The sequence below is a fragment of the Squalius cephalus genome, assembly GCF_949319135.1.
Source record: "Squalius cephalus genome assembly, chromosome: 5".
Classification (NCBI taxonomy): domain Eukaryota; kingdom Metazoa; phylum Chordata; class Actinopteri; order Cypriniformes; family Leuciscidae; genus Squalius; species Squalius cephalus.
The window spans coordinates 49,735,401-49,751,436 of record NC_137126.1 but is presented as its reverse complement, the minus strand read 5'-3'; the positions used below and the strand labels follow the sequence as shown (position 1 = coordinate 49,751,436).

At 29.9% G+C, this 16,036-nt stretch overlaps 1 protein-coding gene across 2 annotated transcripts in view; it reads right to left on the bottom strand.

Annotated features, from left to right (window-relative positions):
* ass1 (argininosuccinate synthase 1) overlaps positions 1 to 15,568 on the bottom strand; it is a 57,919-nt gene extending 42,351 nt beyond the window's left edge. The window contains exons 1-7 of one of the 2 annotated variants that reach the window (XM_079871925.1): positions 15,478 to 15,568; positions 12,154 to 12,237; positions 11,699 to 11,810; positions 7,366 to 7,434; positions 5,916 to 6,104; positions 1,284 to 1,340; positions 1,107 to 1,181 (exon numbers count right to left, since the gene is read on the bottom strand). In XM_079871925.1, the coding sequence (XP_079728051.1) occupies positions 1,107 to 1,181; positions 1,284 to 1,340; positions 5,916 to 6,104; positions 7,366 to 7,434; positions 11,699 to 11,800 (492 nt within the window). In that variant the 5' untranslated portion in view covers positions 11,801 to 11,810; positions 12,154 to 12,237; positions 15,478 to 15,568. The remainder of the gene's footprint in view (positions 1 to 1,106; positions 1,182 to 1,283; positions 1,341 to 5,915; positions 6,105 to 7,365; positions 7,435 to 11,698; positions 11,811 to 12,153; positions 12,238 to 15,477) is intronic. The other variant, XM_079871924.1, reaches the window with a different exon arrangement.
* Between the last annotated feature and the right edge of the window lie 468 nt (positions 15,569 to 16,036).

The following is a 16,036-nucleotide window of genomic DNA, read 5'->3' as shown; positions in this document are numbered from 1 at the left end:
AATATTGTAATGACAAATAATAATCAACATTTATTCTTTGACAATATTATTGATAATATTCAACATTTTTTTATTTACAGAAATTAGATGTAGCAATATATAAAAAAACAATTCAATGAAAGTTATTAATTAAAATTCTGTAGTTTCAGAAGAATGTTAATCAGGGTTCTCTGAATTTGTGCTCATTTAATATTAATATTATTATTAATATTATTATTATTATTGTTTAACTCCTAAACACCAATTTCTCAACAATTTCCACCTGATAAAATATTTTAAAGTTTAATATAACTAGAAAATATATATATTAATTCAACTGATTTTATATATATATATATATATATATAAACTAATAAAAATGACAAACACACAACAAAATTTCGAAAACTAAAAGAAAATACGAAAATATAAACATTCAAAACATTAAGAAAAACTATTATAGTATCTTGATACTAAAATAACAAACATTGTAATAAATAATAACAAAAAATATTGTCTAAGTCCTAGACAGAATTTAGATGTAGCAACATGTTAAAATAATTCAATGAAAGTAATTAATTAAAATTCTATAGTTTCAGAGGTTTCAGTAAGTGAATGTTAATTTGCATTGACTTAACTTTGAATTTGCATGACTTTTCTAGTTATTTGTGATCGTTTCATATTATTATTATTATTATTATTATTATTATTATTAACTCCCAAACACCAATTTCTCAGCGATTTCCACCTGATGAAATATTTTAAAGTTTACAATAACTAGAAAAATCTATATTCATTCCCCAGCTTTAGTGTTTAATCGAGGACAGGATAAACCAGGTGAAGCGATGTCACGTCAAGTCATTTATATATAGTATTCATTACTTCAACGAGCTCATCATATCTGCATTAAATTATTACATTTTTAGCTAACTATGACTTTGTATATTTAAATTTCTGAAATCCATAACTTAGACAGTCACCTCTCATAACAGATCACTGTAAATTGTAATATGGATTGTAATTTTCTGTAAAGCTGCTTTGAAATGATGTGTATTGTGAAAAGCGCTCTACAAATAAATATGTATATATATATATATATATATATATAGTAATAGTTCTACACGTACCTCTGCGTACTCCATCAGGTCCTTCCTTCCACGGAACCGGTTGTAAAACTCGGGAATCCTCCACGGAGCGATGATCTGGTGATCAGGAATGTGAGCGGTGAGAGACGGAGAGATGATGATGGATAACTCAGACTGATGATGATGATGATGATGATGATGATGATGATGTTCACTCACCTGAACTTCAGGATACAGAGCGTAACACGTCAGCTCGAAGCGGATCTGGTCATTCCCCTGAAACACACACCACACATTACACACACTCTCGCCTTTATGAGCGGATTCATGAGGCCTGAGCTGTGCACTTCATAGAGATAACTCCATAATGATTAAAATAACTGATGATCTTTACACAGTTATTGGACTGAACTGACATGATCTGAATAATGACATGGTGTCGGTTTATTCATCATTGATCAATATTGTTATATTCATTATAGAAATTTCCATGACTTTAAGATTTTAATCATTTTCATGACTTTAAGATCTTAATAATTTCCATGACTTTTTAAGATCTTAATAATTTCCATGACTTTAAGATTTTAATAATTTCCACTACTTTAATATTTTAATAATTTCTATGACTTTAAGAATTTAATAATTTCCACGACTTTTTAAGATTTTATTAATTTCCATGACTTTAAGATCTTAATAATTTCCATGACTTTTTAAGATTTTAATAATTTCCATGACTTTAAGATTTTAATAATTTCCACTACTTTAATATTTTAATAATTTCTATGACTTTAAGAATTTAATAATTTCCACGACTTTTTAAGATTTTATTAATTTCCATGACTTTAAGATCTTAATAATTTCCATGACTTTAAGATCTTAATAATTTCCATGACTTTAAGATCTTAATAATTTCCACGACTTTAAGATCTTAATAATTTCCATGACTTTAAGATTTTATTAATTTCCATGACTTTAAGATCTTAATAATTTCCATGACTTTTTAAGATCTTAATAATTTCCATGACTTTAAGATTTTAATAATTTCCACTACTTTAATATTTTAATAATTTCTATGACTTTAAGAATTTAATAATTTCCACGACTTTTTAAGATTTTATTAATTTCCATGACTTTAAGATCTTAATAATTTCCATGACTTTAAGATCTTAATAATTTCCATGACTTTAAGATCTTAATAATTTCCACGACTTTAAGATCTTAATCATTTCCATGACTTTAAGATTTTAATAATTTATGACTTTAAGATCTTAATAATTTCCATGACTTTAAGATTTTAATAATTTATGACTTTAAGATCTTAATAATTTCCATGACTTTAAGATCTTAATAATTTCCATGACTTTAAGATTTTAATAATTTATGACTTTAAGATCTTAATAATTTCCATGACTTTAAGATTTTAATAATTTCCACGACTTTTTAAGATTAATAATTTCCATGACTTTAAGATTTTAATAATTTCCATGACTTTAAGATCTTAATAATTTCCATGACTTTTTAAGATTTTAATAATTTCCATGACTTAAGATTTTAATAATTTATGACTTTAAGATTTTAATAATTTATGACTTTAAGATCTTAATAATTTCCATGACTTTTTAAGATTTTAATAATTTATGACTTTAAGATTAATAATTTCCATGACTTTAAGATTTTAATAATTTCCATGACTTTAAGATCTTAATAATTTCCATGACTTTTAAGATTTTAATAATTTATGACTTTAAGATCTTAATAATTTCCATGACTTTTTAAGATCTTAATAATTTCCATGACTTTAAGATTTTAATAATTTCCACTACTTTAATATTTTAATAATTTCTATGACTTTAAGAATTTAATAATTTCCACGACTTTTTAAGATTTTATTAATTTCCATGACTTTAAGATCTTAATAATTTCCATGACTTTAAGATTTTAATAATTTATGACTTTAAGATCTTAATAATTTCCATGACTTTAAGATTTTAATAATTTATGACTTTAAGATCTTAATAATTTCCATGACTTTAAGATCTTAATAATTTCCATGACTTTAAGATTTTAATAATTTATGACTTTAAGATCTTAATAATTTCCATGACTTTAAGATTTTAATAATTTCCACGACTTTTTAAGATTAATAATTTCCATGACTTTAAGATTTTAATAATTTCCATGACTTTAAGATCTTAATAATTTCCATGACTTTTTAAGATTTTAATAATTTCCATGACTTAAGATTTTAATAATTTATGACTTTAAGATTTTAATAATTTATGACTTTAAGATCTTAATAATTTCCATGACTTTAAGATTTTAATAATTTATGACTTTAAGATTAATAATTTCCATGACTTTAAGATTTTAATAATTTCCATGACTTTAAGATCTTAATAATTTCCATGACTTTTTAAGATTTTAATAATTTATGACTTTAAGATCTTAATAATTTCCATGACTTTTTAAGATCTTAATAATTTCCATGACTTTAAGATTTTAATAATTTCCACTACTTTAATATTTTAATAATTTCTATGACTTTAAGAATTTAATAATTTCCACGACTTAAGATTTTATTAATTTCCATGACTTTAAGATCTTAATAATTTCCATGACTTTTAAAGATTTTAATAATTTATGACTTTAAGATCTTAATAATTTCCATGACTTTAAGATCTTAATAATTTCCATGACTTTAAGATTTTAATAATTTATGACTTTAAGATTTTAATAATTTCCATGACTTTAAGATTTTAATAATTTATGACTTTAAGATCTTAATAATTTCCATGACTTTAAGATTTTAATAATTTATGACTTTAAGATCTTAATAATTTCCATGACTTTAAGATTTTAATAATTTCCACGACTTTTTAAGATTAATAATTTCCATGACTTTAAGATTTTAATAATTTCCATGACTTTAAGATCTTAATAATTTCCATGACTTTTTAAGATCTTAATAATTTCCATGACTTTTTAAGATTTTAATAATTTATGACTTTAAGATTAATAATTTCCATGACTTTAAGATTTTAATAATTTCCATGACTTTAAGATCTTAATAATTTCCATGACTTTTTAAGATTTTAATAATTTATGACTTTAAGATCTTAATCATTTCCATGACTTTTTAAGATCTTAATAATTTCCATGACTTTAAGATTTTAATAATTTCCATGACTTTTTAAGATTTTAATCATTTCCATGACTTTAAGATCTTAATAATTTCCATGACTTAAGATTTTATTAATTTCCATAAAATCCATATAAAAAGAAATGACATGATCTTCATAAAAATGACATCTAACCTTATGATCACACAATTAATAGACACATTTACTTCTGTAAAGTCTAGAAGAATTTGCTGAAAGCTAATAATTAATTTTAGAAAAAGTAAGACACTAAAAAAGTAAATATTTTATTTGTTTAGCTGCACGTAACATGACCATTAACCATCATCAGAGAACAGCAAACAGGTGAATGTGTTGTTAAATTGTTGAAATACTGACACTAGCTAATATTTTCTTCTGACAGTGAATCGCTGCTATAGAGAAGTTAATCAAATCCTAAACCATAATAATAATAATAATGATAAACCATAATCAACTTCCTAAATCAACTCACAAAAGGGTCACAGAACAGGCGTCCGCCGCCATCTACTGCTGAAACTGCTGAAACTGCACTTACACACATAAAAAGCTTTTATTCTACTTATCTTTCTCTACTTTACTCTATCTTTCTACCATAGGGATGTTCCACCTTGTAACTGGACAGAGTCTGCATGATGCTGTATCTGCACTAATAGATGTCAATACACTACAGGCCAAAAGTTTGGAATATTTAAGATTTTTCTTTTTTTAATGTTTAAATGAGTCTCTTCTTCTCACCAAGGCTGCATTTATTTGCTAAAAAAACACTTTAAAAACAGTGAAATATTATTATAATGTAAATCATCAGTTTTCTATGTGAATATATAGTAAAGTGTAATTTATTCCTGTGATCAAAGCTGAATTTTCAGCATCATTACTCCAGTCTTCAGTGTCACATGATCCTTCAGAAATCACTCTAATATGAGGATTTGATGCTCAAGAAACATTTATGATTATTATCAGTGTTGAAAACAGTTGTGCTGTTGTGTCAGAAGTAAAAAAAAAAAAAAAAAAAAAAATGTATTCATCAAAGATGCATTAAACTGATCAAAAGTGACATTTATATTTATATTCTATTTCAAATAAATGCTTTTATTTTAAACTTTCTATTCATCAAAGAATCCGGAAAAATAAAGCCACGGATATATGAAGCAGAAAAAGATAATTATGATAATAATAAGAGTAAGAACCACCAATGTTAATATTTGAGCCCCAGTAATAATTGATAATATCTGGGCATCAAATCATCATATTAGAGTGATTTTTGAAGGATCATGTGACACTGAAGACTGGAGTAATGATGCTGAACATTCACAGGAATAAATTACACTTTACTATATATTCACATGGAAAATAGATATTTTAGATTATAATAATATTTACAAATTTTACTGTATTTTAGATCAAATAAATGCAGCTTTTTGTGACTTAAGAAAATAAATTAAAAATAAGTTTTAATAAAAAAAAAAAAAAGCATATACTGTATTAATAAAACAAAACTACATAATTGTACTAGACATGTGTGAAATTAATTTGGGGAAAAATAAATACTCTGAACCCTAAGTAGATTTACACAAACTGAGAAAGTCAAAAAGCGTTACGTTGTGCCCCCCCAAAAAAGTTTGGGGTCAGTAATTTTCACTTTGTTTTCACAAAATGATTAAGCAGTTTTCAAGATTGATAATGGTTTCGGCACCTTTCCTGTGGCTCCGTGAGAAACAAACTGAGCTCGCTCCTGCCGGGCGATCTGGACCTGACGCCGAGCGATGCAGGGGCGCGCGATCGCCGTGCCCAACAGATAGCGGTCCTCGTAGACGCCGTTAGCCTGAACCGACGGCCAGATGAACTCCTCCACAAACTCACAGCGCAGGTCTTCAACAAACACCTGAAACACACACACACATCACTTCACAACACACACGCTTTTCACAATACACATCATTTCAAAGCAGCTTTACAGAAAGTGCATGAGTCTCATTTATTTGATAGTAGGCATCTCATTTTTTGAGTAAAAAAAAACATTATTTTTTAAATAATTTTGGAAATATTAAATAAAATCAGAAAACAATTGGCACTGTTGATCACACTAGTCTACTTTAATTTTTCACCAGGAATTTTGTTTTGAAAAACTTTTATTTTGTACAAAATGGCACATTGTCACACTTCTTGTGTTCCCGGTCAAAAATGACCGGCCTACAAAAAATAGCTTATAAATCACTTGTTATGTTGTATTATCACCCAATATTGGATTCAATCTTTTTGCAGCTTTACAGAAAGTGCATGAGTCCATATTAGAATTTAGAGTGATTTCTTATCAGAAGGAACTGTATAAGTTAGGTATTTCAGAAATGTAATTATACAAAGTTATAGTTAGCGTATTAAAAATGTATTCATTTAAACATGTAATAATTTAATGCAGATATAATGAGCAGGATTATAATATAAACAGGATTGTCATTTCAGTAACACTTTTTTCTTTATTTTTTCCTTTGTTTTTATTTTGAACAACACAAAAAGATACAAATAAAATAAAATATAAAAATACGGTAAGTATGTTGCAACATAGCGAAAGAAAAAACAACATCTATAAACTATTATAACGATAATTACACTATGTTCGAAAAGGAGCGGGATGAAGCAGAAGCTTATTACACTTTACAACTACTAAAACTAACAAAAGGGAAATTAAAAACAGAAAATACAAAAATTAAAACTAGTGCTAATTTTGAAAAAACTTTTTTCCCCATGACTAGGGCCGTTCACACCAAGAACAATAACTATAAAGACTAGATGAGTAAAGTTTGTTGGGAAAAACCGGAAAAGTTTGTTGGGATAACTATTTATAGTTATCGTTCTTGGTGTGAATGGGCCTTAATGCTGCGTTCCAGACAAGGTTGGACATGGGAATATCCCAAATTTAATATCCCACTTCAGACCTCAGTGAGTTCCAGCCAATCAGACGTCACGTTCACATGTTGACCACATGATGTCGCCACGACACAACTAGAGCTTATATAACTTAATTTAACTCAGTCGTGATCATGATTAAAATACGCTTTACCATAAGCACTGATGCATTATGAAAACCAACATTCATGAGACGTTCTAGTGCACTTCAGCTGTGATCAGTGTTTATTGGTCTTTACCTTCTTGGCTCCAAGTTTCTCAGCTTTCTTCCGGGCAGCATCAAAGTCCTCATTCTGTCCAATGTTAGCCTTTAATGTGAAAAAGAGTGATTAGTGTAAGAAAACAGATCATCAAAAACAACAAAAAATAACCTAGTCCGGTGTACCAGACCTCATCTGGTCCGAACTAAACTAAACTAAACTAAACTAAACTAAACTAAACTAAACTAAACTAAACTAAACTACAACCAATCCAAACCACAACCAATCCAAACTAAACTAAAGTAAATCCAAACTAAAGTAAACCAAGCTAAACTAAACCACAACCAATCCAAACTAAACTAATGTAAACTAAACTAAACTAATCCAAGCTAAACTAAACCACAACCAATCCAAACTAAAGTAAAGTAAAGTAAACTAAACTAAACCAAACTAAAGTAAACTAAAGTAAAGTAAAGTAAACTAAGCTAAACTAAACCACAACCAATCCAAACTAAAGTAAACTAAATTAAACTACAGTAAACTAAAGTAAACTAAACCAAGCTAAACTAAACCACAACCAATCCAAACTTAAGTAAACTAAAGTAAAGTAAACTCCAGTAAACTAAAGTAAACCAAGCTAAACTAATCCACAACCAATCCAAACTAAACTAATGTAAACTACAACCAAACTATACTAAACCACAACCAAACCAAACTACACCTAAAGTAAAGTAAAGTAAAGTAAAGTAAAGTAAAGTAAAGTAAAGTAAAGTAAAGTAAAGTTAAGTTAAGTTAAGTTAAGTTAACTTAACTTAACTTAACTTAACTTAACTTAACTTAACTTAACTTAACTTAACCACAACCAAACCACAACTAAACCAAACCAAACTACACCTAAACCAAAACAAACTTAACTTAACTTAACTACAACCACAACCAAACTATACTAAACCACAACTAAACCAAACCAAACTACACCTAAACCAAAACAAACCAAACTACACTAAACCAAACTACACCTAAACCAAACTATACTAAATCACAACTAAACCAAACCAAACCAAACCACACCTAAACCAAACCAAACCAAACCACACCTAAACCAAACCAAACTACACCTAAACCAAACCAAACCAAACCAAACCAAACCAAACCAAACCAAACTATACTAAACCACAACTAAACCAAACCAAACCAAACTACACCTAAACCAAACCAAACCAAACCAAACTACACCTAAACCAAACTATACTAAACCACAACTAAACCAAACCAAACTACACCTAAACCAAACTATACTAAACCACAACTAAACCAAACCAAACCACACCTAAACCAAACCAAACTACACCTAAACTAAACTTTACTAAACCACAACTAAACCAAACCAAACCAAACTACACCTAAACCAAACTACACCTAAACCAAACTACACCTAAACCAAACTATACTAAACCACAACTAAACCAAACCAAACTACACCTAAACCAAACTTTACTAAACCACAACTAAACCAAACCAAACCATACCTAAACCAAACCAAACTACACCTAAACCAAACCAAACTACACCTAAACTAAACTTTACTAAACCACAACTAAACCAAACCAAACCAAACTACACCTAAACCAAACTACACCTAAACCAAACCAAACCACACCTAAACCAAACTATACTAAACCACAACTAAACCAAACCAAACCAAACTACACCTAAACCAAACCAAACTACACCTAAACCAAACCAAACTACACCTAAACTAAACTTTACTAAACCACAACTAAACCAAACCAAACCAAACTACACCTAAAACCAAACTACACCTAAACCAAACTATACTAAACCACAACTAAACCAAACCAAACCAAACTACACCTAAACCAAACTACACCTAAACCAAACCAAACCAAACCAAACTACACCTAAACCAAACTATACTAAACCACAACTAAACCAAACCAAACTACACCTAAACCAAACTACACCTAAACCAAACTATACTAAACCACAACTAAACCAAACCAAACTACACCTAAACCAAACTACACCTAAACCAAACCAAACCAAACTACACCTAAACTAAACTTTACTAAACCACAACTAAACCAAACCAAAAGAAACTACACCTAAACCAAACTATACTAAACCAAACCAAACCAAACCAAACTAAACCACAACCAAACTATACTAAACCACAACTAAACCAAACCAAACTAAACTAAACTAAACTAAACTAAACTAAACTAAACTAAACTAAACTAAAAGCACGGCACAAGCAAGGACAGCTTCATGGGTTTGTTTGAGGGAATGCATGAACTGATCAAATGTTTACTTTGAATGCAATGCAAGTAGCTTTAGATGAAGCATCTGAGAAATGTGTAATACAAAAGCACTCAGACAGGAAAGGAATCAAGAAGATATTCATTATTGTTCTAGTTTTTTTTTACGCAATTTTATCAGACCATTTACTGTCTCTTCAGTTCCTCATTACCTCACATCACAGTTGAGAATAGTGTTAGTGCACTTCCTCAATGCACTCAAAAAACTGTTTCATTGTGAATCGCTGTCCTGACTCAGACTTCTCTGAATAATTATAAACCTTTGCACAGCACTGCAAAATATTTAGCCAGCTTTAGAACTTCAATCATCAACTCCACTGTTAGATCACGATTAAACAACAACTAACAAACTTGTAGTGAAGTTCATCAGATGAGTTACGCTTTACACGAAACAACCATGTCCCAGACTCCACTTCAGACACGCGTTCAGCTTTATGTGGTTTATCATGAGAGATCGATGAATCCATTGGGTTTTTATACTCAACTGTAAAATTTTACGATAAGGTCTCAATAGTTAATGTCTTCATTAATATTGTTAACTAAAACTATTAAACGAAATAAAGCTGAAATTAAATAAAATCTAAACGTTAGATGAAAAACTTGAACTAAAACTAACTAAAACACAAAAAATAAACATAAATAGCAATATTAATATAAAAAAAAAACTAATGAAATGACAAAAGCACATGATGAAATTACTAAAATTTAAATAAAAGCTAATTCAAAATATTAATAATACTGGCATTAAGCAATTCATTTGTCATAGTATGTATTCATTTTTGGTAACGTTAGTTAATAAAAACAAGTTCATGTCAGCTCAGATCCATTAAATAATCTTTACAGATACAACAATAATGTATTAGCAAATGTCGAAATGAATATTAACTGAGATTAATAAACGCTTCAGAAGTGTTTGTCATTGTTAATTAATGTTAACTAATGTAACTTAACTAACTAAAACATAAAATATATAAATAAAAATTAAATAATTTAAATAAAAATGAATAAAAACTTTTTTTTTAAAAATTACTAAAACCTTAACTAAAATTAAAATACAAAAAAACACCAAATATTAACTCTTTCCCCACCAGAGTTTTTTTTTAAAAGTTGCCAGCCGGCGCCAATATTTTTGATCCTTTTCACAAACTTTCTCCAGAATATTATGTTGTATGAACATCCAATAAATCAAAATTAAGAACAGATCCTCTGCTTTTAAACAAACATGAACCATTTTACTCTAGCTTCTTATCAACACTTGAATGTGAGGTGCATAAAAAAGCAACATTTTGAACAAAGAGCTGGGAAAATGGCTTTTTGTCAAAAACTACGACGTGTGCATTTAAGCAAACCTTTGCACAATGGCAGGGAAACAGTTGTGGAGCTTTGAATGTGAATCCTCACAAAATGTGTTGTGTTATTATGCAACATAAAACAAAAGCCCATTCGGTGCGTTCCTGAGCTCATGACGTGATGATCGCCGACAGGCTCATTGTTCCTGACGACGCCACTATTGTTCTGGTGTCAGTAAAGCACCAGGCCATGAAAACAGCAGCGTTTGCCACATGGTTTCAGAGAACGATTCCCGGACGAGAGGAAAAGGCTTGCTGGGCGAGTCTTCACAAGCCTGGCATTAACTGTGAATCACGTGAAGAAAATAATTTCCTGCATTTCAACACTCAAGACTCGCCTCTTAACTGTCATCACTGCAAAACATGCTTTTCTTATCTAATCTTGTTTCTGTTTGAATTAACATTATTTTTCTGACCCCATTGGCAGATCATTTAGATTTTTTTAAGCAACAACTCACTCAATTTTGATTTATTTCCCCAGAAAACAAGACATAATATCTTATGGCATTCTACGACTTTAGTAAATGCATCTTGATTTAAGAATTTTTAGATATTTGGACTGGAAACAAGACAAAAATACTGAGTAAGGAAATCTTTTTTGGCAGTCATCACAGTTTCCCTGAAGGAAATGATTTGTAATTTATGCAAATAGCACATGTGTATACTTGTGACGTATAGAGTTACCAGGTAGGCGATCACATCGTATCCCTGTTCCTTGAGCCAGACCAGAATACAGGAGGTGTCCAGACCTCCACTGTACGCCAGAACCACCAAACCCTTCGACATCTCTGGTGACCTTCACCACAACACACACAGAGGTCAAACATCAGAAGAAGAAGGTTGAGTCAGTAAACCAGGGTCATTCATCATGTGACTATCAGGTTTGACTAAAATACATCTTTGACTGGATCTATGAATAATTCTATTTGGACAGTACTTGCTTTTTAGGCAAAGCAATGAACGATGCAATCTGAAGCTGGTTTTGCGTCATACGATTAATTGCATGATTTTATTCCTAATAATCATGGATGATGTGGTCATAAAACAAAGCTTACATCAATCTCCAGAACAACCTGTCCTATATCATCTCTATAATCATATAACAGAGCCACAGCCCTGCAGAGCTCTAACACACACACCTGTGGTTTTCTAATGAGAAGAGGGACTCGATGAACTGGATCAGGTGTGTTTAATTAGGGCTGAAGCTGAAACTCTCCAGTGAACTGTTTAAAAAAATAAAAATAAAAAAATCAGCACATCAATGTCACGATTCACAAACAGGAAACAAGGGAAGATCCAATAGCAGTATATATATTTATTAGGGTAATCCGAAATCGTTGTCGTCCAGGCAAGGTTCAACATCCAAATAAACAATCCAACACAAACAGACCTCAGAGGTGGCGTGACATTCAACAAGGACTCCGTGACACATACTAAAACATACAGGGTTATATACACAGGGAATTGACAATGCTAATGAGTAATAAGCTGAGTGCAATGATTAGTGACAAGGGACAGCTGAGTGCAATGAAGAAACAAGAATCGTGGGAAATGTAGTTCAGAATGTGACAGACACCGTGGGGAATGAGGACATCTAGTGGAAACCCAGGGAACACAAACCAGACACTGTGACAATCAAAATGCATAATAAATAGCACATTTTATCTCTAAAGTAGATTGACTTCTAAAAAATTGTAGACCAGTGTAGTCATAAAATTGTATTAAATTAAAAAACAATGCAAAATAGAATGTAAAATAGACATTAATATTTAAAAAATACCCATTGAGTTTCTGAAACATAGTAAAATATAATAGTAAAACATTCTAATTCACTTTTTCAATTCAAGATATTATGCTGATAATGTAATAAGACTGCATTAAATTAAAATTTTTTTAAAAATTCAAAATGAAACTTAAAATAATCATTGTAAAAAATACCCACTGAGTTTCTAAAATAGATTTTTTTATTATTATTATTAACCCTTTCATGCATGTATTATGACAACCTCAGTCAGGATTTTTTTTTCTTATGTGTTTTTATTGTTTTTAGGGCATGTTATTTTTCAAAGAGATTTTCAGATGTCCACTTGAATGGACAGTATGCGTTTTGGGTTTTAACTGAAGAGATACTGTATTTAACATAATAGCACAACTATCAATGTATGAATTCAACAAACCAGTAAATAAAAATGATATAAAATCATGTGAAAACTGAATACCAAAAATATAATACAACTCCAATTAGCCCATTGCAAACGCAAGTGAGTTTTGTCCCATTCGACCAGCAGACTGAGACATTCATATAGTTGTGATGTGAATGTCTTGTGTCTTTGATATCAGAACATGAGGACGTGATTCCATCAAAGATCTGGTGGAGGTTTAACTCTGTGGAAACAACTCAGACTGTGTAGAAAATCATCACGCTCCCTCCAGTCTACCTGAGTATGTCGATTTATCCTTATTAGCTGATAATTCTGATTAAATTGACACATTTCTACTGTAGATCTCCTCTCTGAGAAAAGTCTACATTAATCTATTGGTTCTTTGTAGACTGTGGAAAGTAACAAGTAAAGTCACGCATTACATAATCAAATTTCTTTTTTGATGTAAGAAGGAAAGTCACACATTACATAATCATATTTCTTTTTTGATGTCACAAGTAAAGTCACACATTACATAATCAGATTTTTTTTTTTATGTAATAAGTAAAGTCACACATTACATAATCAGATTACTTTTTTTGATGTAATAAGTCATGCATTACGTAATCAGATTACTTTTTGATGTAACGACTAAAGTAACGCATTAAAAGTTACGTGCATTATGTAATTAAAATACTTTTCGATGTAACGAGTACACATTACAAGTAACGTGCATTACGTAATCAGATTACTTTTTCATGTAACGAGTAAAGAAATGCATTAAAAGTTACATGCATTATGTAATCAGAATACTCTTTGATGTAACGAGTAAAGTAACATTACAAGTAACATGCATTTGGATGTAACGAGTAAAGAAATACATTACAAGTAACATGCATTAAGTAATCAGACTACTTTTGGATGTAATGAGTAAAGAAATACATTAGAAGTTGAGTGCATTACGTAATTAGATTACTTTTTGATGTAACAAGTTACACATTACAAGTAACGTGCATTAAGTAATCAGATTAATTTTTGATGTAACGAGTAAAGTAACGCATTAAAAGTTACATGCATTATGTAATTAAATTACTTTTTGATGTAACAAGTTATGCATTACAAGTAACGTGCATTAAGTAATCAGATTACTTTTTAATGTAACGAGTAAAGTAACATTAAAAGTTACATGCATTATATAATCAGATAATTTTTTGATGTAACTGCACATTCTAATGACACAAATACATTTATTAACAGCCAAATTATTACTACAGATAAAGTATTTTCAAGAACAACTGTCACAGTAATAGTATGAATTGTAACATAATTATAGCAAAGAAACTTTTTTTTGAATAGCTGATGATCTCCATGCGTGAAAGGGTTAATTTATTCCATGGCAGCTTTGCATTCAAAATTTTTAGCAATATCATAAAATTGCTAGAAGAATGCAAAATAGAATGTAAAATAGACATAGTCATTATAAAAAATGCCCATTGAGTTGCTGAAGCATATTAAAATATAATACTAAAACATTTGAATTCAGCTTTGCATTCAAAATAGTATGCTGATAATGTCATTAAATGTACATTAAATTAAAAATGAATGTAAAATTGGGTTAGACTTTATTTTAAGGTGTCATCGTTACAGCGTACTTATATTTAAGTACTGCGTAATATTAATCAACTACATGTAGGATTAGAATTTGATTGAGGGTTAGTTGCATGTAATTATGCATAATTTACTGTTATTACTATGGTAAGTACATGTAACATATGCAACAAGGACACTGTAAAATAAAGTGTTACCTAAAATTGGATATACTAGGGCTGTCTGGCTTTTAGAGCCTATGTGTGAAATCATATTATGATTTTTTTTTGATTTTTTTTATCTTATTCAATTTATTCAAGCGGATGTCAGTGCCATAAAAACAATAAATCTGTATTTTCATGGTGTGAAAAAATATATATATATTTTCATGTTGTGTATCAGTTATCTCCTGTGATGATACTAAGAGTATTTTATTTCACCTCTGAAATGCCAGTAAAGCACAAGGAGTTTGGGTTTAACAGAGCATCAGATGATTGAAAGCAAATGATTGAGCCAGTTTAACTCACTATTGATTAAACTGCACTTCGAATTCTACATTTATATAAATAAAACGCTATTTTTATTACACATGCAGAAATAACAGAGCATTACATTAATAACACATGAACAACAACCTGTTGAGATGTAAACAAATACATAGGCTTAATCACGTCAAATTAATATTCACATGAATAGTGAACATAAAATCAAGACCAAAAAAACGCAGAAACTCACCTAAACACAGCAGCAAATAAAAATGAATTATGGAGAAGAAGCTTTCAGATCCGAATCCAAATCTAGTTTGTTCGCTTGCAGCGTCTGATGTCACCCAGATACAGCACACATGTCTTCAGCCACGCCCCCAAACCACACGAGCCAATCAGATCACGCTCAACAACAGGGGTGCGTCCACACAGGGCGGGATTAGCCAATCAGATTACGTCGTTTATTTAAAAGCCTCGACGCTCACGAGAACGCGTTCAACCAATCAGATCCAGCCATACAACATTTCTCAAGTAGGAAAATCAACCACTAAAAATGCATGTTAGACTTGTTAAATTTCAGGTGTACATAATTAAATGTTTGAGAATATGTGCTCACTTTCTCTTTAGTGTTTTTAAAGACAATTATTAGAGCCATCAACATTTGTGCAATATTACATTTCATGAAACATTCTCATTCTGTAATGCAAAGTGCAAATGTCATTCATTATTGTTAGACATGCTTGAATATACAATGGAAATTCAAAGTCATAAAAAGGACCAGATGTTATAAAAATGGATTTATTGGTTTA